At 35.9% G+C, this 23,678-nt stretch overlaps 1 protein-coding gene across 2 annotated transcripts in view; it reads left to right on the top strand.

Moving 5' to 3' along the window:
- The window catches only part of AASS (aminoadipate-semialdehyde synthase), a 74,450-nt gene that overhangs the window by 34,238 nt on the left and 16,534 nt on the right, over nt 1–23,678 (top strand). For both annotated transcript variants that reach the window (XM_027855177.1, XM_027855179.1), the window contains exons 14-18: nt 16,466–16,587; nt 16,780–16,906; nt 19,239–19,349; nt 19,454–19,562; nt 22,093–22,233. In XM_027855177.1, coding sequence (XP_027710978.1) covers nt 16,466–16,587; nt 16,780–16,906; nt 19,239–19,349; nt 19,454–19,562; nt 22,093–22,233 — 610 coding nt within the window. The remainder of the gene's footprint in view (nt 1–16,465; nt 16,588–16,779; nt 16,907–19,238; nt 19,350–19,453; nt 19,563–22,092; nt 22,234–23,678) is intronic.

Genomic DNA, 23,678 nt, shown 5'->3' with positions numbered 1-23,678 from the left:
TTTAAGGAAAATTCTATTTATTCCTATGTTTTCTAGTGTTTTTAATAGAAATGGGTGCTGTGTTTTGTCAAAAGCTTTTTCTGCATCTATTGAGATAATTATATGATTTCTGTTGACTTTGTTATTAATATAGTCAATTATGCTTTTCAATTAGTTTTCCCAATATTGAATCAGCCCTGTGTTCCTGGTATAAATCCCACCTGATCATAGTGTATGATCCTTGTGATATATTGCTATAATCTCCTTGTTAGCATTTTATTTAAAATTTTTGCATAAATATTCATTAGGGAAAATGATCTGTAGTTTTTTTCTCTGTTTTTGTTTTTCCTGGTTCAGGTATCAGCACCATATTTGTGTCATAAAAGGAATTTGGTAGGACTCCTTCTTTGCCTATTTTTTCAAATAGTTTATATAGTATTGGAATTAATTGTTCTTTAAATGTTTGGTAGAATTCATTTGTGAATCTATCTAGCCCTGACGATTTTTTCTTAGGGAGTGCATTGATAGCTTATTCAGTTTATTTTTCTAAAATGGATTATTTAAGTATTTTATTTCCTCTTCAGTTGTTTTGGGCAACTTATATTTTTGTAAATATTCATCCATTTCACTTAGATTGTCAGATTTGTTGGCATATAATGGGGCAAAATAGTTCCTAATAATGGCTTCAGTTTCCTCTTCATTGGTGATGAATTCATCCCTTCATTTTTGATACTCTTAATTTGGTTTTCTTTCTTTTTTTTTTATCAAATTAACCAATGGTTTATCTATTTTTATTATTTTTTCAAATATAAAACCAGCTGATTTTCTTACTTTCAATTTTATTAATCTCTCCTTTGATTTTCAGGATTTCCAGTTTGGTGTTTAATTGAGGATTTTTAATTGGTTCTTTTTCTAGTTTTTTTTTTTTTAGTTGCATGCCCAATTCATTGATCTGCACTTTCTCTATTTTATTGATGTAAGTGTTTAGAGATGTAAACTTTCCCCTAAGTACTGCTTTGGCTGCATTCTGTAAATTTTGGCATGATGTCTCATTGTTGTTACTCTCTTTAATGAAATTATTGATTGTTTCTATGATTTGTTCTTTGACCCACTTATTCTTTAGGATAAGAATAGTTTCCAATTCATTTTTAATCTATGTTGCTGCAGCCCTTTATTGAATATAATTTTTATTGAAATATGATCTGAAAAGGGTGCATTTAATATTTCTGCTTTTCTGCATTTGGTCATGAAGTTTTTGTGTCCCAATACATGGTCAGTTTTTGTGTAGATACCATGTATCACTGAGAAAAAGATGGGTTCCTTTCTATTTTCATTCCATTTTCTCCAGCAGTCTATCATATCTAACTTTTCTAACATTCTAGTCACCTCCTTAACTTCTTTCTTGCTTATTTCACGGTTAGATTTATCTAGTTCTGAAAAGGGAAAGTTAAAATCCTCACTAGTGTAGTTTTACTGTCTATTTCTTCCTGTAACTCATTTAACTTCTTTAAAAATTTGGATTCTATACCATTTGGTGCATATATGCTTAGTGTTGATATTACTTCATTATCTATAGTTCCTTTTAGCAAGATGTAGTTTCCTTTTTTATCTCTTTTAATTAGATCTATTTTTGCTTTTGTTTTGTCTGAAATCATGATCACTACCCCTGCTTTTTTTTTTTTTTACTTCAGCTGAAGCATAATAGATTCTGCATCTTCCCCTTACTCTATGTGTGTCTCCTGTTTCAAATGTGTTTCTTGTAAACAACATATTATAGGATTCTGGTTTTTAATCCATTCTATTATCCACTTCTGTTTCATGGGTGGTTTCATCCCATTCACATTTATAGTAATGATAATTAACTGTATGTATTTCCCTCCATCCTATTTTTCCATTATTTCTTCTCTCTCTCTCTCTCTCTCTCTCTGTCTGTCTGTCTTTCTCTTTCTCTCTCACTTTTCACTCTGTCCTTCCTCACAAATGTTTTACTTCTTACTATAGCCTCCCCAAATCCTCCATTCCTTTTATCAGCCCCACTCCTTTCTCTTACCCTTGTTTTTTTTTTAGTTCCCTATAGGGTAAGACAGATTTCTATATCCAACTGAGTGTGTATGTTATTTTAATTGAGTTAATTTTGATGAGAAGTTCAACAATTGCCCCTCATCCCCCCCCATTTTCCATTCCACTTTAATAGCTCTTTTGCACCTCTTTTATGTGAGATAATTTACCCCATTCTATCTTTCCTTTCCCTCTTCTCCCAGTGCAATCTTCTTTCTTACCCCTTAATTTTTTTTATATCATCCCATAGTACTCTACTCACACCTGCACCCTCTGGTGCAGGGAAAGAAATGATTTAAACTATATTTGGTGTTGGCCACCCAAGTTATTTTCTTGGATTTAAACTCATATTTTTCAGTCTATTCCTTTCATTCATGTACCAGTGTAGGGACTGCTTCACTAGTCCAGATCCTGACTGGTCCATACTCTCTCATTTTGTGACATTTTTGCCTGTTTTCTTTCTTTCTTTTTCAACATTTATTATTTCTCTGAGCTCTGGCACATATTCTATGTAGTATAATGTGATGAGAAACGTGTACGTTGTTTGATGTCCTTATTTAGTGATACTATATATTTTTTAATTTTAAGTTCAACAGTTGGTTTAATTCTATTTTTCCTTTTATTATCCTTTATTTCATTATCTTTCTCTAAGATTTACCTAGCTCTGAGAAAATACTAAGATTTACTATCATTTGTGTTCCAATGTTTTTCTGCAACTCAGTTAACTTTATAAATTTAGATGGCATGCCATTTGATGCGTATATGTTTTGTACTGACATTGGTTTATCATTTATGATTTCTTTAAGCAAAATGGATTCACCTGTTTGATTTTCTTAATAATTATGTGGTTTTTTCCTTAAAAAATTGTCTGATAGCATGATTGAAACTTCTGCTTTTTGGATTTACCTGATACACACTAAATTTTGTAATAGCCTCTCATTTTCATTCTGTATGTCTTTCTTTTAAATTGTGTTTCTTATGTTCAAAATTCCTGAATTTTATTTCCTTATTCAGTCTGTAATTCTCTTTCATTATATTGAATTGTGGATCTATTGTAATTGTTAGGCTCGTGTTTTTCTCCTTTTATTTCTTTTCTAGGCCTATGATCTCATTGGTATAGGGAATTTCAAAATAAGGAAACTCCCTTTACCAATGCAAGTTGACTCCTCTGTACTTTATAGTGTTAGGGGGCGCCTAAAGCACTAAAAAGGTAAGTGACTTGCCTAGGCTCACACAGCCAGTATGTGTGAGAGACAAAACTGAACTAAGGTCTTCCTGACTTTCAAGTCCTTTTTCTCTCTCTTAAAAAAAAAAAAAGTTTTCAATTAAGTTCCAGATTCTCTCCCTTCCTTCATCTCTCCCTCACCCCTTAAAAAAAGCAAAAAATACAATACTCATTACACACAAAAAGTCATGCAAAACATATTTCCTCATTTGCCAAGTTCTGGGGGAGGGGAGGAACAGAAAAAGAAGAGAAAAAATGCTTCTATCTTCACTTCAGGCCCTTCAGTTCTCTATCTAGAGGTGGATAGCATTTTTCATCATGAATCCTTTGGAACTGTGGATCATTGTATTGATCTTGATTAAGTCTTTCACAGTTGATTATCTTTGTAATGTTGTTATTGTGTAAATTATTCTCCTGGTTCTGCTCACTTTGCTTTGCATCAGTTCATATGTCTTCCCAATTTTTTCTGAAACCATCACCTTCATCATTTCTTATAGCACAACAGTGCTCCATCACATTCATCTATCACAAATTATTCAGCCATTCCCCAGTTTATGGGCATCCCCTCAGTTTCCAATTCTTTGCCACCACAGAAAGGGCTACTATAAATATTTTTGTATAACTAGGACTTCTTCTTCCTTTGATCATTCTGGAATATAGACCTAGTAGTGGTATTGCAGGGTCAAAGGGTATGTACAATTCCATAGCCATTTGGGCATAGTTCCAAATTGCCCTCCAGAATGGTTAAACTATTTCACAGTTCCACCAACAGTGCATTAGTGTACCTATTTTCCCACATTCCTTCCAATATTTGTCATTGTGCTTTTCTGACATCTTAGCCAAACTGATGGGTATAAAGTGGTAACTTAGAGTTGTTTTAAAAAAGCATTTTTTTAATTATTAGTGACTTAGAGCATTTTATATGACTATTGATGACCTTGATTTCTTCTTCTTAAAATTGCCTGTTTATATCCTTTGACCATTTATTAATTAAAGAATGGCTCATATCTCAATAAATTGGTTCACTTCTTTATATTTTTGAGAAATAAGACATTTATCCCAAGAACTAGCTGCAAAATTTTTATTCCCAGTTTCTGACTTTTCTTCTAATTTGGCTGCATTGGTTTTGTTTGTTCAAAAACTTTATTTCTTCTTTTTTTGTAATCAAAATTATCCATTTTATCTCATGGGAACTTCTATATTTCTTATTTGGTCATGAATTCTTCCCCTATCCATAGATCTGACAGGTAATTTCTTTTATAGTCCACTAATTTATGATACCACTCTTCATGTCTAAGCCATGCACTCATTTTGAGCTTGTCTTAGTATACAGTGTGAGATACTGGTGTATGCTTAGTTTCTGTCAGACTATGTTCCAGTTTTCCCAGCAGTTTTTGTTGAATAGTGAGTACTTGTCCCAATAGCTGGGATCTTGGGGTTTATCACATACTGTGTGTGCTCTCATTTGCTTATATTGTATACTTAATTTATTCAATTTATCAACTGCTTTATTTCTTATCTAGTACCTAATTACTTTGATAATGATAGTTTGAGATCTGATACTACTAGGCTCCCTTCCTTCACATTTTTTTCCACTGATTCTCTTTATGTTCTTGACCTTTTTTTCCTCCAGATGAATTTTGTTATTATTTTTTCTACCTCAATAAAGAAATTATTTAGTAGTTTGATTGGGATGGCACTGAGAAAGTAAATTAATTTAGGTGGTATTATCATTTTTATTACATTGGCTTAACCTACTAATGAGCAATTAATATTTCTACAAATTATTTAGAGCTGTCTCTATTTGTGTGAAGAGCGTTTTGTAATTCTGTTCATATTATTCTTGTGCGTGTCTTGGCAGGTAGACTCCCATATATTTTATAGTATTTGCAGTTATTTTAAATGGAATTTCTCTTTCTATTTCTTGTTGCTGGACTTTGTTGGTAATGTATTGAAATGCTGATGATTTGTATGAGTTTATTTTATGTCCTGATAATTTGCTGAAGTTGTTAATTGTTTAAACTACTTTTTCAGCTAGCTTTCTAGGACTCTCTAAGCAATCCATCATATCATCTGCAAAAAGGGATAGTTTTATTTCTACATAGCCTGTGTTTATTCCTTAATTTTTTTTAATCTTATTGCTATACCTAGCATTTGTACTAGCTATACCTAGTACAACATTAAACAATAATATTGGTAATGAACATCTTTCCTTCACCCATGATCTAACTGGAAAGGCTTCTAGTTTTATCCTTATTACATAATGCTTGCTCTGGGTTTTAGATAGATCCTGCTTATTATTTGAAGAAAAGTGCCATTGATTCCTATGCTTTCTATTGTTTTTTATAAGAAATGAGTATTGTGTTTTATCAGAAGCTGTTTATTAACCTGTTGAAATAATATGATTTTTGTTGTTTTTGCTCTTCATATGGTCACTTATGCTTACAGTTTTCCTAATATTGAACCTTCCCTGCATTACTGGTATAAAATTAGTGTATTATCTTTGTAGTAAATCATTGTAATCTTTTTTAGTATTTTATTTTAAAATTTTTGCATCAAATTCCTTAGGGAAATTGAAGTAAAGTTTTCTTTCTCTGTTTTTATTTTCTTTGGTTTAGGCATCAATACCATATCTGTGTCATAAAAAGCATCTGATAGAACTCCTTTACCTGTTTTTTCAAACAACTTACATAGTATTAGAACTAATTGTTCTCTAAATATTTGGTAAAATTCACTTGTAAATCCATCTGGTCCTGGTTTTTTTTTTTCCTTAGGGACTTCATTTATGGCTTGTTTATTTTCTTTTTTCAAAGACAGGGTTATCTAAATAGCCTATTTCTTCTTCTGTTAATCCTGGCAATTTATATTTTTGTAAATATTCATTAATTATATTAAGATTATCTGTTTTATTGACATATAGTTGGGCAAAACAGCTCTTAATAATTGTTTTAATTTCATCTTCATTGGTGTGCGTTCAATCATTCCTTTTTTGATACTGTTAATTTTATTTTCTTTCTTTTTAAAAATTAAATTAGCCAATGGTTTATCTATTTTATTGTTTGTTTTTCCCTCTATAAAATAAGCTTCTGGTTTTATTTGTTAGTGCTAATTTTTTAAAAATTCAATTTATTAATCTCTCATTTGATTTTCAGGATTTCTATTTTGGTGATTAATTGGGGATTTAAAATTTGTTGTTTTTTTTTCAGTTGCATGCTCATTCATTAATTTTCTCTTTCTCTCTTTTATTGATGTAAGTGGTTAGAGATATAAATTTTGCCCTCACTACTACTTTGACTGAATCCCACAATTTTTTGTTTGTTGTCTCATTCTTGTGATTGCCTTTAATAAAATTATTGTTTCTATGATTTGTTCTTTGACCACTCATTGTTTAGGATTAAGTTATTTATTTTCTAATTAATACTTTTTAAATGTAATTTTTATTACATTATGGTCAGAAAAAACATGCATTTAATATTCCTGCTTTTCCTCATTTGCTAGTGATATTTTTATGGCCTAATTTATAGTCAGTTTTTGTGAAAGCACTATGTATATTTGAAAAATAGGTATAATTCTTTCTATTCTCATTCAATATTCTCCGGAGGTCCATTATATCCAACTTTCCTAAAATTCTATTCATCTTCCTCTTTCTTCTTTGCTTTATGATTAGATATGCTTCATTTTTTTGGGAGATCATTCCAACATAATTGACTCACTTCCATGAACTCTGTTTGTGTAAACTCTTTTTTGCTGCTCTAATAATGATAAAGTTTTTAGGAGTTAGATGTATCATCTTCCCATATAGAAATGTAAAAAGGTTAACCTTTTTTAGTCCCTTATGATTTCTTACTCATTGTTTGCCTTTTTATGCTTCTTTTGAGTGTTGTGTTTGAAGGTCAAATTTTCTATTCAGTTCTTTTTTTTTTTCATCAAGAATGCTTAAATAAATATCCATTTTTCCCCTGTAGGATTATACTTAATTTTGTTAGGTGGGTTATTCTTGATTGTCATCCTAGCTCCTTTGGTTTCTGGAATATCGTAGTCCAAGTCTTCAGCTTCTTTATAGCGGTAGCTGCTAAATATTGCTTGATCCTGATCTTAGCTTTACAGTATTTGAATTGTTTCTTTCTGGTGGCTGGAAGTATTTTCTGCTTGACCTGGGAGCTTTGGATTGTGGTTATAATATCCCCGAAAGTTTTCATTTTGGAATTTCTTTCAGGAGGTGACTGCTAGACCCTTTCAATTTCTACTTTGCCCTCTGGTTCTAAGATACCTGAAAAATTTCTCTTTATCATTTCTTTAAATATGATGTGTAAATTGTTCATGTCTTTCAGGTAATCCAAAGATTCTTAAGTTATCTCTCTTTGATCTGTTTTCTAGGTCAGCCATTTTTTCTTAGATATTTCATATTTTCTTCTATTTTTTAAAAAGTTTTTTTGACTTTGTTCTATTGTTTCTTGATGTCTCGTGGAGTTAGTAGCTTTCATTTGGCCAATTCTAATTTTTAAGGAGTTATTTTTTTTTTTTAGTATTTTTTGTGCCTCCTTTGCCAAGCTGTTAATTCTCTTCCAGTAATATTCTTGCAGAGTTCTCATTTCTTTTCTTAGTCTTTTTCTCTATCATTTTTATTTAAAATTTTTTTTATTGCTTTCTTTCGCTCTTCTAGGAATTTTTGTTAGGCTTTTATCCAATCTGCATTTTTCTTTAAGGTTTTGCTTGTAGAGGTTTTTAAACCATTGTCTTCTTCTGAGTTTGTGTCTAGAGCTTCTCTGTCATCACAGTAGTTTTTCATGGTCAGGTTCTGTTTTTATTGTCTGCTCATTTCTCCAGCCTATTTATTGACTTTGGACTTTATGTTAGAGTTGGGTTCTGCTCACTTCTGGGGAGTGAGGATGACTACTCTGAGCTTCTACCTTTTATGTCCTTGTGCTTCTTTCACAGCTGTCCGGAGGGCCTGTAAATTTTTAGTGCTTCTGATGTGATATGGTGAGAGGTCTGTTTACTGCCCTCCTAGTCTACAGGGACCTTAACTGTGAGTGCTTCTCTCTGCCCTGAAACCATATCCTGAAACTGGATAATGTTCCACAGAGCTGCAGATGACATCCATTCCAGTGCTACTCCAGAGGACCCCAGTATCTCTTTCTGCCCAGGGAACTCACCATAGCTACTGGGGGCTTCTGTTGTTCTGTGCTCCTGACCAGCTCCCATCCCAGGGTTCATAGACCTCTGCTTATCTTCCTAAACTGACCTCAAATGGAAAAATGACTCACTGTGATTTTTTCCTTGGTTTTTCCACTCAGAATTTGGTTTGGTGTGTTTTCTGATCATCGTGGAAGAGGTCTGGGGAATGCTACAGCAAAGTTGCTAAATGCTCACTCTATTGCCCTGACTCGTTTGTATCTCTTTTGTACAGATTTTTATTCAATTCCTTTGTAATGCCAGTACTTTGTCTCTTTGAATGGCTTCATATTTATTATTTGTTTTTTTTGCTGCTTTATTCTCACAAACTCCCTCACTCCTATTTGCCTATTCTATCTCAAGTTCTTTGAATTTGATAATCTTTATTTCTTTTTTGTCTGTTTCTCCCCTTCTTTGGTCTATTTCCTTTCCCTACCCAGTTAAGCTAGTATTTCAGAATCTTCCCTCTCTTCCTTTCCTCTAACCTTTTATTTTTGTGCCTTTCTTTTCCTCTGCTTTTTTTTCTCCAAGAATATTTCCTTTTCTTTGTTCTTTTCATAATTTCTCTTCCCTTCTAGGCTACTTTATTTTCATATTCATAGGCTCTACTCACCTTTAATTGTTCATTTCTTCTCTCTGTATTTCTCATGGGCATTTCTATATTATTGCCTTTGGAGGGATTAACATGTCTTTCTTTTTTTTTTTTCTGCTGTACCTTACTCTTAAAAATAGCTATTCATAAGGGCAGTAGTGTTAGGTAGAAGTATTTTTGTGTGGTAGCATTCACTCTTTATCCCAGTTTGTGAGACCCAGTTCTTCTGCTCTTTTACCATGGATGAGCATCCTCTTTTCCTATGTCCACAGTATCCTATCTCTGCCTATGTCCTTCCTACTACTACGTGGGGATTCACTGTCATTGGGAATTCAGGCATCTACTGTCCTGAAGTCAGATACTGGGGATGTGCAACCCTTTCTAAGAGAAAGTGTTCTCTTAATATGCAAATTCTGCCCAGACAAAACCTATTATAAAGTTCTATATCTTACTGCAGACATAGATTTCCTCTTCCTTGGAAATGTTCATTCTTGCCTGTCCACAAATCCTCTAGAGAGAATTTGTGCAATGTACTGGAGGTCTTCTGATGACTCTTTATACATACAGGGTGTGAAGGGGGAAGGGAGCAAGCATTTATTAAGTCAGTCACTATGTTCCAGGCACTATGCTAAGCAATGTCTGCTAAACTCAGGCAGCACTTTTTAAACTATATGACAAAAAATTAATTAAAAATCAAATGTGTAATGAATCCAGGCTGTTTCTGGAAGTGCTTGCCTGTTTTTCATCACACAACTTCACTGCAGCCTTGGTTCTGAACACAAAGCATGAACACTTTGCACTGCACATGCCATCATGCCACTGGACACCAATGAACACTGCTGAAATGCAAAAAGGAGTTGCGAGTAGAAAAAGTTTAAGAAGCCCTGTGATAAAGTACTAAGCATTTTGCAAATATCTCATTTGATCCTAACAACAACCCTGGGAGGGAGGTGATATTATTATCTCATTTGAGAAAAATATTATTGTCTCTACTGAGAAAACTGAGGCAGACAAGGTTAAGTGACTTGTCCAGGGTCACAGATCTAGTATGCGTCTATGGCAGAATTTGAACTCTTAACTCTTTCTAACTTTAGACTTAGCACTTTATCCACTGCACCACCTAAGAGTATGAGGAAAACTCTTGGGTTGTCCCTAGCTCTGTTGTCTCTGGTCTGATGCTTTTTCAAGTCTTACATGTTCTTGCTTTCTGTGCCGCTTCTCATGGACAGGTCATCTTTGAGAACATTCAGTGCCCTTCTCCCCTCTATGAACAACTCTCCATTGACTTTTGGGTCATCTGAGATTTTGATTCTTTAGAAATTATGACATTCCATGATTTTTAGCTACTATATTATATTAGACTTACAGAGATGTGCTGTTCCTTGAACAGCAATGGGCATTTTTTCTTTTCTTTTACTTTTTCTTTTTCTTTTTTTTTTGTTCTCCCTTCATATTTTGCAGTCTTAAGTGTTAATAGACCAAGAAACTGGACACTTTTCAGAAGAAACTTTCCAGAGGGTGGTCTTTTTTATGGTTTTTCAATGGCACTTAGACTTTTTTTAAGCCTCAGATGTTTGTTTATAAGAAAATAGAAACATTACTTCTCTCTTTTGGAAACTTGACTTTCATATATTCATGCCACTTCTTTCTGAAAGCAAAGGCTAATACATGCACATGCACATGCATATACACTCAAATGGGTGCACAGTATACATGTATATGTGCATACACATATTCCTATATATGGACATGTACATATGCACATACATACATGCAATGTATACTTTTGTGTATACATGTATAATGTACACCCATACATGTATACAAACATGTGCTTTTAGACACATCATGTGAATGCATGTGCATGTACACACACGCATATATTAATATATACACAAACATATAACATGCACATATACAGACACATATCTACACATACACAAACATATATCATTTTTAATATGGTGCCTTAAACATTGCATAACTAGGTAGTACAGGGGAGAGAGTGCTGGCCTTGGCTTCAGGAAGACCTGAATTCAAGTCTCGCCTCAGAAATTTAATCTCTGTGTGACTTTGGGCAAGTTCAATTAACCAATCTCCATGTTAAGTTCTTCATCTGTACAACAGGAAGAATAATAGTAACTACCTCACAGGACTTGGTGAGATCACATATGTAAAGTGCTTTGTAAACCTTAAAGTGATATATAAATACTAGTTTATCCTTATTACAATTATTATTTCTATTACTGAAAACTTATTAAGTAATTATTATTAGTGGTAATGAGCAGTTAGTGCTAGTGTGAATGAATGAATGAGTGAATGAGTGAATGAATGAAAAAGCATTTATTAAGTGCTTACTATGTGCCAAGCACCATGCTAAGTCCTGAGGACATAGAAAAAATAATAAAGTCTCTGCTTTCAAGGAGCTCACTCTATTTGTAGGAAACAATACATAAAAGAAAGTTCAACTGCAGGGTAGATAGAAATGCCCAGGAGTCCTAAAGGTTCAGTGGCGGGGTGGATGTCCGGGTCCAGAGATCCTCAAATTAAAGTTATATGTAGGTAATGATGATAGTAGCTAACATTTATACAGCACTTATTATGTGGCAGGTCTGGTGTTAAATGCTTTACAATTATCATCTTATTTGTTCCTCACAACAACTCTGGTGCTATTATTATCCCCATTTTATACATAAGGAAACTAAGGCAGACAAAAGTTGAGTGACTTGTCCAGGGTCACACAGTTAGGAAGTTTCTGAGGCTGAGTTTAGAACTGAGGTCTTCCTAATTCTAAGCCCAGCACTTTATCCACTGTACCACCTAGCTGAGTAATTAAGATGGTGCTCCATGTGGCCTACAGAACCTGGAAGGAAAGGCCTGGAGAATCTTAGGAAGCAATGGCAGGACACATGATAAGGCCTTACAGCTTTCCATCTCATTGTGTTGCTAACCACCATCTCTCCTAAGCCCTGCGTCAAGTGAAGCATCCAGGGCAAAGGGGGAAGGAAAACAGGGAGAGTCCCTTCAATGATGGTAATATTTCCCATGGCCAGGCCTTCCTGGATGGGTTCCAGTACATTTGGGGACCAGGTGAGGAAGCCAAGAAGGACAGGGCAGCTCTGTCCTGGGGCCCTTCCAGAACCCATTCAGAATGGGACTCCTTGTTAGAAGCAAGACTATGGCTATGCAACATTATTTTGACATAGGATTGTGGTCAATTCCATTGACAGCAAATCCTGCCTAAGACCTCTTCTGTTGGAAAGGAACTTGCATAATAGCTCACATTTCCTGAGTGCTAATGTTAGGATTCAAAACTATTAAAAAAAAAAGGCATTTTTTTGTTGGTGAAATGATCTGGTTTGCTGAGCAGATTCTATTTCCATTGTATGGTTATTTTCTTTGTCAACATTGCTAGCTCTTAACTACAAATGGTTTATTCAGTAGGACTGTGCTCTCAGGAGACAGAAATATTAAAATCAGTTTTCTTCTCTGTCTACTTACAGTGAATGGGTGAATAGTTGTTTACAAGGCTGGGTTATAGAATCAAGTACAGGTTATAGCTCAGAGATATTGTGGATTTGGTTCCAGACTACCACAATAAAGTGAATATCGCAATAAAACAAGTCACATGAATTTTTTTTTGTTTCCCAATACATATAAAAGTTACATTTACACTATACTATAGTCTCTTAAGTGTGCAATGGTATTATGTCTAAAAAAACAATGTATATACCTTAATTAAAAATACTTTATTGCTAAAAAATGCTAACCACCATTTCAGCCTTCAATGAGTCACATAATCTTTTTGCTGTTGAAGGGTGTTGCTTCGGAGCTGATGGCTGCTGACTAATCAGGATGGTGGTTGCTGAAGGTTGGGGTGGCTATGGCAATTTCTTTACATAAGACCACAGTGCAGTTTGCCACTTGACTCTTCCTTTCACTTGAACACATGGAAGCCATTGTAGGGTTATTAATTGACCTAATTTCAATATTGTTGTGTCTCAGGGAGCAGAGAGGCTGGAGGAGAGGGAAAGAGATGGGAAGGGTAGATTGATGGAGAAGTCAGAACACACCTTTTTTTATTAAATTCACCATCTTATTTGTGTATGGTTCATGGCTTCCCCAAACAATAATAATAGTAACATCAAAGATCACTGATCACAGATCACCATAACAGATATAATAATATAAAAAAAGAAATATTTGCAAGAATTATGAAGATGCGACACAGAGACACAATGTGAGCACATGCTGTTGGAAAAATGGCACTGATAGACTTGCTTGATGCAGGATTGCCATAAACCTTCAATTTGTAAAAAATACAATATCTGCAAAATACAATAAAAAAAAGTATGCCTGCAATAATATTCATGCTTGGGTTGTGGCTTGGTATATTAGCAAAGCTCTGAGAGTGAAGTCAGACCCAGTCTTGAATTCTGGCTCCACCATTATGACTCTGGCTATATGACCTTTGTCTAAGCTGCTTAACCTGTATGAAATGCAATTACTTAACTTGTTTGAACTGTATCTGCTGCTGGGAGGTGCAGTGGATAGAGCACTGGGCCTGGAGTCAGGAAAACCTGAGTTCAAATGTGACCTCAGATACTTACTAACTGTATGACCCTGGCAAGTCACTTTGCTTCTGTTTGTCTCAGTTTCCTCATCTATAAAATGGAGATAATAACCCCTAATTGTAAAGTGATTAGCACAGTTCCTGGCCATACTAAGTGCTATATAAATTTTTAGCTATTATCATCATTAGTAGTAGTAATAATAATATTTGCTTTACTTATTTCATAGGGTTTTTATGAAAATCAAATGAAATTATATATATATTATGTATATATGTATATACACACATATCTATATATAAACATGTGATTTTAAGTTGTTGTTATCACCAAATGTTATTACCACTGTGGTGGCCTGACACTACTTTTTAGGTGTTACATAAGGCATGTAGTTTTTGTAATAGTTGTGAAAAAAGTAGCTTCATGCTGTGCTTTCACTAAGATCAGGGGAACAAAAATTGCCCATTGCATAGTATTCTCTTCTATGAACTCTGCTCACTGTCACTGGCTGGAATGCCTTCTAAGCTAATTGCATGTTCAATGTGACCAGCTTTTTTATGTGCCACGTCCTAGACATGTACATTAAGACAGAAACAAGCCTTCTTGGCTCTAGTTGCTAATACTTCCCATCTTCTTTATGTGATAGAATCTTGATATAGGTCTATGGGCTGAATTGGAAAAGAGAATATACTTAATAGAGCAAGAGCTAGTAGCAGAACAACCTTTGCTTGAAATTGCATATTAATGTTAAAATAATTAGTGATGCTGATGTCTTAACTTGAAAATTGTGGATATTTCCATTTTTTGTGTAGGGAGAAATATACTTCTAAGTATTGGCTGCCCCTTCTTCTGCTAAACTAAATCTGTGCTCTTATGATCCTATTATTGGTAGTTCTTTTGCTAGAAATCTATACAGTTATCCCTTCCACACCATGACTTTCCCTATCCCAGTTTCGCTGTATCACGGGTCGGCATAACAAATTAAATGGGAATTTTGGAGAGTTTTGTGGAAGCTGCAGATGACAGCAAAGGCCAGCAGACAACACAGAAAAAGTTTAGAAACTCAGAAATGCATGAAATGTATGTATAGTATTGTATAATATCAACCCAAGTAGTTCTAGATTGTGAAAGTGCCATGCAATGTGGAAGGGATGAATGTACTTTTATCTAGAGCTTCCTAAAGGCAGCTAAGTGGTATGTATGGTAGATAGAGTTCTGGACTTGGAGTCTAGAAGTGCCTCAGACACTTACTAGCTGTGTGATCCAGGGCAAATCGCTTCTCTCTATGGTTCCATTTTCTCATCTGTAAAATGGGGATACAATAACAATAACTCATCTGCTAGGGTTAGTGTGAGTATAAAATGCATTACTATGTATAAAGTGCTAGCTGTTTATATTGTTGTTAATGGTATTCTGAAGCACCTAGAAATGGCCATATAATGGGATAGCTGGCCAGCAGTTAATTAATTACCTATGGTTCCTTGACCTATGGGTTTTCCTTGGATAGACAAAGGTTACTCAAATAATTCATATGGGCTCTGTGAGCCCAGGAGTGGTGGCCCTATGCCAAATTTCTAATGGGTGTACATAGATTTTAAAGAGGCAAAGACTACTTTGAAAGACTTTAAAACTGTATTATTCTGGATATTGCATTAGCTTTCACCTGCCTTCTGTTGTGACTTCTTAGAAAGCAGAGAGTTCTGGGTAAATGCCTGAAAGGGGGGCATTTGCTTTCATAGTTTAGTTATGATATAAAGTGGGCTACAAAGAAGCCCTAATCTTTCAGCAAAATTCAGGTCCTGAGTTAGAAGCTAACAGAGAAAGGAAGTTCTGCTGCTGGCTTTGGAATAATATTACCTCGCCTTGTAACAGCTGAGTGATTTAAAACAAGATTTGGTGTAAATGACTCCTCTCTGAAGAATGAAAATAATAGCTAGCATTTATGTTATTTCATTCAATCCCATGGCAAGCTTGTGAGGTGGGTGCTATGATTATCCCCATTTTACAGATGAGCAAAATAAGACTGAGAGTGATGAAGTGAGTTGCCCAGGTCACACAACTTATAAATAGCTAAGGCGAAATGCAAACTCAGGCTTTGCTGTGTGCCGCACCACCTACCTATCTTGGGTAGTTAACAGACAAGAAACTAAATGTTTGCCTGAAGAAATGAGCTCTTATTTTGGTCAGGTTTACTGAAAACTTCTGAGAGACATTAATATTACATTATTATATTAATAGCTAATTATTAATTTTTGATCCATCCTTTTTCTCCTATTTCCATTAGGACTCAATTCCTGAAAAAGTCAGGCAGGTTTAAAAGTGTTAACAGTAAGGTAATCTCCCAGTCCCAAGGCATCTACCTGAGCAGGGACCCTTACTTCTGTCTACTTTGCCAGCTTCAGCTAGATCTCCAACCCCCCCCCCCCCCCGCACGTGTCTCCTAGTCCTTGATCTCCTCCATTAGAATTTAGGCAGACCTCTAACCAGGGAGGTCTGGATGCACAGGGCTTCCCCTGTTCAGATTACTGGAGGGTGCTGAGTCTCAAGATCAAGCCACGTTCTCAGCAGGCAGAGCTGAAGACTTTTAGCCCACCCTCATTAAATATCCACCAATGAGGGTTGAGTTTCACTTGGTAGGGGAGTTCTCTGTCAGAAGGTACACATCTGATTTAAGGCATTTCTTCCTTGGGGTCTTTGGCTAATAAAAGAAACTACAGACCATCAATTTATTGATTATGAACTAATCTAATTAATACATTGATTATTAATTACCTGGAAACTGAATCTTGGGGGTTTTATTCACTACACTTCTAAGCTGAAAGTGTTCTTTTCTTCTGGGTTTACTGTTTTCATTTCATTTTTCAGGGCACATGCAGAATTGCTTTCAATGGACAAGAGGAAGAAAGTTTTGCTACTTGGAAGTGGCTATGTGTCTGAGCCACTACTAGAATACCTTTGTAGAGATGGCAGCATTGAAATGACAGTGGGTAAATAAACCTTCCCTTTCCCTTTTGGCAATTAGTTTGAGTGTGTGTGTGTGTGTGTGTGAATTCCTAGGACTTTTTAGAGAAGTTTTTTTTTTTTGAGAAGTCACAACAAACTTTATTTTTTGACTTGCTAGGAGGGGAAGAAAAAACTAATCAAAAGAAGTATCTTGAAATGTTTTGTTCCTCAAATAGGCTCAGATATGAAGAATCAGCTTGAGCATTGGGCCAAGAAATACAACATTAACCCCATTGTTTTGGACATTGGGAAGCAAGAGGAGAGACTGGCCAACATAGTAAAGAAACAGGACCTTGTGATCAGGTTAGTATACACAAAGAAAGAACCTCTGTACATCTTAATAGCTGCATTTCACTTTCTGCTCAGAGAAAGTGGATGAAAATACAGTGGAGATGGATTTGAGAATCTCAAGCCTTCAGGGTATGATAAGGGTTTTTATAATACTATAAATTGTAAATAATTATTTCTTTGTTTCTGTTGATTACTTAATAGTCTGTTTATGCTCAAAATTATAGAATGAGAAACTGAAAAGGACATTAGCCAATCAACAAGCATTTAAAATGCTCACTGTGTAGCACTGTATTTAATTTGGGGAATATGATGGAAAAGCAAAAGAACAACCCTGCCCTCAGGGAGCTTACATTCTAAAAGGGGAGACAACATGTACATAAATAGGGATATACAAGACACATATAAAGTCGAAGGAACGTCACTTTAGAGAAAGCACTAGCCACTCAAGGGATAGGGGAAGGCTTCCTGCAGAAAGTGATGTTTGAGCTGAATCTTGAAGGAAGCCAGAGGTTCTAAGAGGCAGAGGTAAGGAGAGAAAGCATATCAGATTTTATCGATAATTGAATCAGCCCCCACTTATTTTACAACCTCGGTAACTGAAGTCCCAGAAAGCTTAAGTGATTTGTTCAGATTCACATAGCCAGGTTGAGAATCTGGCTTTCTGAGTCCCCACCTAGTGTTCTTTCCAATACATCATGCTGCTTTTATGTGCATCCCTTCTAAATGGTAAGAACTGCAAAAGGCTAAATGTGCTCAGATCTTGGCTTAGAAATAAGACTTTGAGTAGAATGGAGAAATGTGAATAGCTGTCTGCCAATGTTGTTTTTTAGTCATTTTCAGACATATACAACTCTTCATGACTCCACTTGGAGTTTTCTTGGCAAAGATACTAGAGCAGTTTGTTGTTTCCTTCTCCAGCTCATTTTACAGATGAGGAAACTGAGGCAAGCAAAGTTAAATGACTTGCCTGATTTTACACAGCTAATGAGTGTCTGAGGCCAGATTTGAACTCAGTAAGGTGGGTCTTCTTAACTCCAGGTCTGGCACTCTATCCACTTGGCACCTCACTCTCCTGTCTACTAAGTGGTTGAGACTATTTGAGGATGTTGAGCATCCTTCCTCTACACAGCTGCCACACTGATACTCAATTTTCAATCTCTTCCAATGTCTCATCTTGTGTATTGAAAGTATGATTCAGCACTCTAGGTTATATATAACAATTCTAGGTCAAAATGCAAAAATCCTCATTCTAGTAGTCAAACCCTTGCAATATGTGAGTGACACCTATATTTCTAGTGTCTTATATTGCTCTCTTCCATACCCTCTCCATTCCTGTCAAACTGGACTGATGCCTGTTCCCAGCATATATCACTATAGCACCTTCGTTCATTGCTCTTCACAACTGGTTCAGCACTCTTTCTTGCCCTTGTTTCTTAGAAGTTAATAACTTCCTTCAAAGCTAACAGCGCAGGCTTCACCTCCTACATGAAGCCTTTCCTGATCCCCACCAGTTAACAGTATGCTCTCCCTTGGAAATCAATAATAATAGCTAGTATTTATACATAGCGCTCAAGGCTTGCAAAGTGCTTTACAGATATTACCGAATGAGGTAATCCTAACAACAACCCTATGAGGTAGGGGCTGTTATTCTCACTTTACAGATGAGTGAACTGAGGCTGAGAGAGGCTGAATAACTTGCCACTTGAGTAAGTATCTGAGGCAGGATTTGAACTCAGGTCTTCCCAAGCACTCTATTCACCATATCACCTAGCTGCCTAACAGCTAAATTACTTGGTATTTACTGGTCTTTGTACATATCATATCCCCCCACTATCTCCAAGAACAGTTTTGGTTTTGGTTTTGTCTCTGAATTCCCAGAAGTTAGTTTGGTACCTTGCACCTAGTAGGCATTTAATAAATGTTTCAATTATTGAGTACTAAAGGAGGGAGAAATTGCATGCTGGCCTGTGGTCATTGCCTGAAGGCAAATAAAAACTTTGCTTTGGGGCATGGTGACAACATTAGAATCACATCTTTGAAGCAAGTACTGAGGTATCTGTATTTGGTGAAAATCACATATAGAAAACTGAACTTAGAAAACTAAGTTTTTGGTAAAATGGGAGGGTGATTTTTCTTAATTCAAAAAGATTTTTTTAAAGCCTCTGCCCTCTAGTACACTTAAAATATGAATATTTGGTAAAATCTTTTTTATTCATTGCATTTCATGAATCTATGTTACATAAACAAGGTATGCCCATAGTCAGGAGGTAGGGTGTTAGTTTCTAATCAAGAAAACTGTTGCAATGTCATAATCAGGTGTTTTCCCTCCTCTTTCCACTTGAAGCCTGCTACCATATGTATTACATCCTATTGTGGCCAAAGCATGTATTGCCAGCAAAGTGAATATGGTCACTGCTAGCTACATCACACCAGCCCTCAAGGAACTGGAGCAAAGGTAAGACCCGTAAGTATTCACTAAAGTAGGCAGCCTGTGGCCCCACTGAAACATTTTCATTTTATGAACATATTTTTCATTTCCCACTTTTCCAATTCTTTTAGTGTGGATGATGCTGGCATCACAATAATTGGAGAGTTGGGATTGGATCCTGGCCTTGACCATATGTTGGCCATGGAAACAATTGACAAAGCTAAAGAAGTAGGAGCCACGGTAAGACCACTTTATATCTCCAAGATTTATTTAGGAAAATCTTAACTGATCTGGTTTCTTCCATGCAAGAAATACCCCATGTTTTTATATGACAGTGTAATGTTGGATAGATTTTATGAGCTAGATTTTCATGCAGAGTAGGCCTGGGGTAAGGATGTCTAATTGAAACTGAACTGGAGCTATCCCCAGCTTTGGAATTAGTAGACAACTAAACACTTGCATTTTTGTAGAATACAGATGAAGATGACAAATATATTGACATATATAGGAAGAGATCTCCGTGATTGATTTCATTTAGCTTTAAAGCATTTGAAGTGAAGATAGATGGGAACAAAAAGAGGTTATTTGTGTCAGTGGAGTGAATGGAGAGAAGGTGAATGGGATGTCTTTTTAGGAACCACAGTAGTACAGTAGTTAGGGCGCTGACTTAAGAGTTGTAAGACCTGGATGCTTATCCTTGTTCTGCTTGTCTAGCTTTAGGTGGACCTTGGTCAAGTCACTCTTCGACCTTTCGGGGCCTCATTTTATCTATGAAATTAGGGGAGTGGACTAGATGATCCATAAGAACACTTCTTTCCCTAATAGTCTCCAGATAGGATGGTCAGCTGATAGTTCTTAGAGTCCATCACCTTTATTAGGATGAATAATTTAGATTAATTTTTGTAGTCTATTGTTAGATTCTAAAAATAGCATCACCGTTATATATCACTTTAAGTTTTGGAAGCACTTTCTTTTCAGTAACTCTACAATATTAGTAGTGTATTATTGCCATTTTCCAAATGCGGAAGTAGGGATGAAAATCAGAAAATGATTAGCACATTGCTGCTAAGTTTCAGTCAGAACTCAAACTCAGGTCTTCTGACTTTCACCCTTCATACAACATGCTGTCTGTCCTACTTCAAAACTGGTTTCCTTAACTTCTGTGAGTTAATGCCTGTACCTCTCCGTAACAGGTAAATTTAAATGTTAACTCAGTTTTCCCTATCCACCATCGTTATCATAATAATTAGGCTTCTGAAGCTTTGTTGTTCTTGTTCAGTCATGTTTGACTGTTTGTGACCTCATGGACATAATGTCCATGGGGTTTTCTTGGCAAAGATACTAGAGTGGTTTTCCTTTTCTTTCTCCAGTGGATGAAGACAAACAGAAGTTAAGTGATTTTCCCAGGGTCACACAGCTAGGCCTAGCACTCTATCCACTGAGCCACCCAGCTGCCTCCTAGGCAAACAGGGATTGAACGACTTATCCAAGGTCACACATCTAGTAAAGTGTGTGAGGCCACATTTGAACTGAAGGCTTCCTGACTACAGGTCCAGTGCTCTATCCACTGAGCCACCTAGCTGTCCCCTGAAGCTATATCGGGGCAAAATCTTTATCTAACCCTCCTGTAGTACCGTTATATTTCCCCAATTATGGGTAAATTCACAGAATGCCTTAGATTTACAAATTAGAGAACTAGATTCATGCTGGAATATGTGATTATTAAAGTGATTCTGCTCCTGATAACACCAGGGCTGAAATAGATCAAAATTCACAAGAGTGACATGAAAAGAACCACACAGGCTTCAATTAGACATAGTCAATTGAATCCCACAAAAGCAAAAATTTCTATTAAAACATAAGGTGAAAGGGCAGCTAGGTGGCGCAGTGGATAGAGCACTGGCCCTGGAGTCAGGAAGACCTGAGTTCAAATCCAGCCTTAGACCAGACACTTGACACATATTAGTTGTGTGACCGGAGGCAAGTCACTTACCCCTAATTGCCTTAAAAAAAAAAAGTGAGAGAAGCGGTACAGTGGAAAGAATGCTGGATTTGAAACAAAGGACCTATGTTCAAATCTTGGCACTGCAACTTATGCCTTGTATGACTTTTCTGGTTAGTTTCTTCATCTATAAAATGGATAGATTAGTTTCTAAATTCCCTTCCAGCTTGCAGCCTATTCTCCTAGGATCCCAAGATGACCAAATCCCAGGCATTGAGCCATTTATAAAGAAATATACATTCCAACAATATTTCAGTGCAGTGAAATAATTCTGACATGTGTTTAGAGAGAAGTGGGCCAATGTTTGATCTATATAAGAAAAAAACGAATGTTGATGAATGTCACTAATCTCTTGGTCTGTCAAGTGCCTTCCTGTTTCTTCTCGACTAGTACTAATTATATTACTTCTGATCAGAGCTGTCAGGCAATTGCTGTATTTAAAGATGACTAATCAGTTCTCAAGATTATGATGTATTTGTAAAGATGAGATGCATTGTAGAATTTTCTAAGTTGGATTCAAAATTCAGTAAGAACTTGATTGTCAAAATAATTATTCTCTGTTCTCAAGTCCTATCTGCCCTTATAAAATGCCCTTCTTTTATCCATAACAGTGACAAGTCAAATTGAGTGTGAATTCACCCAAGGTAGGTATTTCTGATTGCAGAAGGGAGCATAAGAAGAAAGCTCAACAGTTCATTTCGTTTTGTTATAATTAGAATCGTTTTCCTTAACCTGCTGATAATATGACTTATGCAAATTCACTTACAGATTGAATCATTTGTCTCCTTTTGTGGTGGCTTGCCAGCCCCAGAGCATTCCGACAATCCTTTGAGATACAAATTCAGCTGGAGCCCAGTTGGTGTCTTAATGAACATATTGCAACCTGCTAAATATCTGCTCAATGGAGAGGTGAATCAATACTGTTAAAGAAGTCAACATATCGATTGATTGAGTTGTATTAGCCTACCTATTGGTTTCAACCCCCAGATTTTTCAATGGAAGTTTTGTCATTCATCATATTAAGGCAGTTAGGGAGGATCCTTAGTCATGAATACTGAGGAATATTCAAAGGATTAGTATACTATAGCAACCTGGGAGCAACATCCCATTATGCTGATAGAGTGGTGCATTCAGAGGAAGTAAAGATTAAATTATGGCACACTGTTTTATCTCGTGTACTACCCTCCTCCCTTTTTACCTCTTAAGCCTTAAAGAACATTTGCATTTGAATACTTAAAGGATCCATGGTTGAGTCCTTATAGATATTCCCTGCACTAACCCACCATTTTAGTGGAAGATCCCACTGAACCTTGGTAGAAAGTCTTCTTGAGTGCTCTGGCTGGAAAAAAACAAAACATGTCATCACCTAGTAGCCAACAAGTATTTGGTTATGATCCTCTCTGAATTTTGGCTATATACTTGTTATTGGGCTTGTATTCATATAAATTAAACTAAGCAATTTAGTTAACTTGGATCAAGTCAAAAGACATTTGTTAAGCACTTACTATGTAGCAGGACACTGTACTAAGTACTGGGAATATAAAGGCAGCAACAGCCTATACCCTAACGGGGAAGACGACCTTCAAACAACTTTGTATCTGTAACATATATTAAGGGTAAACGGATGGCAATCTCAGAGCAAAGACACTAGCATTGAGGGGGGAATGGAAAAGGTGACTTGCAGAAGGTAGGATTTGAACTAAGACTTAAAGGAAGGCACAGAAGCCAAGAGGTAGAGAGAAGGAGAAAGAACATTCCAGGCATGGGAGACAACCAGTGAAAAGGCCTAGCTGGCAGAGATGGAATGTTCCATCCAAGGGACAGTATCTCTGGAGCATAGAGTGCCTACTCTGTTCTGTACTGGGGGTGAGAGAGTGGAGGATACAGAAGTGTATGACTTTGTTTCCATTTTCCAGGATTTTACAGTTTTGTTGGGGGTGGAGAAGATACTCATGCATATGGAACTGCCTTGCATGTAGTAGGTTTTCATTAAATATTTGTCAGGGCTGATGATTGATTCTGGCATTTTGAAAATGTAGGGGACAATTTAAATGTCTGACAATTGGGGAAATGACTAAATGCTTGGTGATCATGTCTATATCATGAACTACTAGAATGGTAGTTAAGAAGGACAAATGTGAGATATATATATAAAAATCAACAAGTTAATTAAACATGTAATGTTTATAAGGCATATATGTTTATATATGTTTATATGTTTATAAAGCATAAATGCTAGGGTTATAATGATAAAAACAATCCATACCCTGAAGGAATTTATAATCTAATGGAAAGATATGAAATAATATGAAGTGAAAAAAGCAGAATTAGAAATTCAACATACACATTGACTA

The sequence above is a fragment of the Vombatus ursinus genome, unplaced genomic scaffold, assembly GCF_900497805.2.
Source record: "Vombatus ursinus unplaced genomic scaffold, bare-nosed wombat genome assembly UNPS02010788.1, whole genome shotgun sequence".
In the NCBI taxonomy this organism is placed as follows: domain Eukaryota; kingdom Metazoa; phylum Chordata; class Mammalia; order Diprotodontia; family Vombatidae; genus Vombatus; species Vombatus ursinus.
This window is presented reverse-complemented; position numbering and strand designations above follow the sequence as displayed.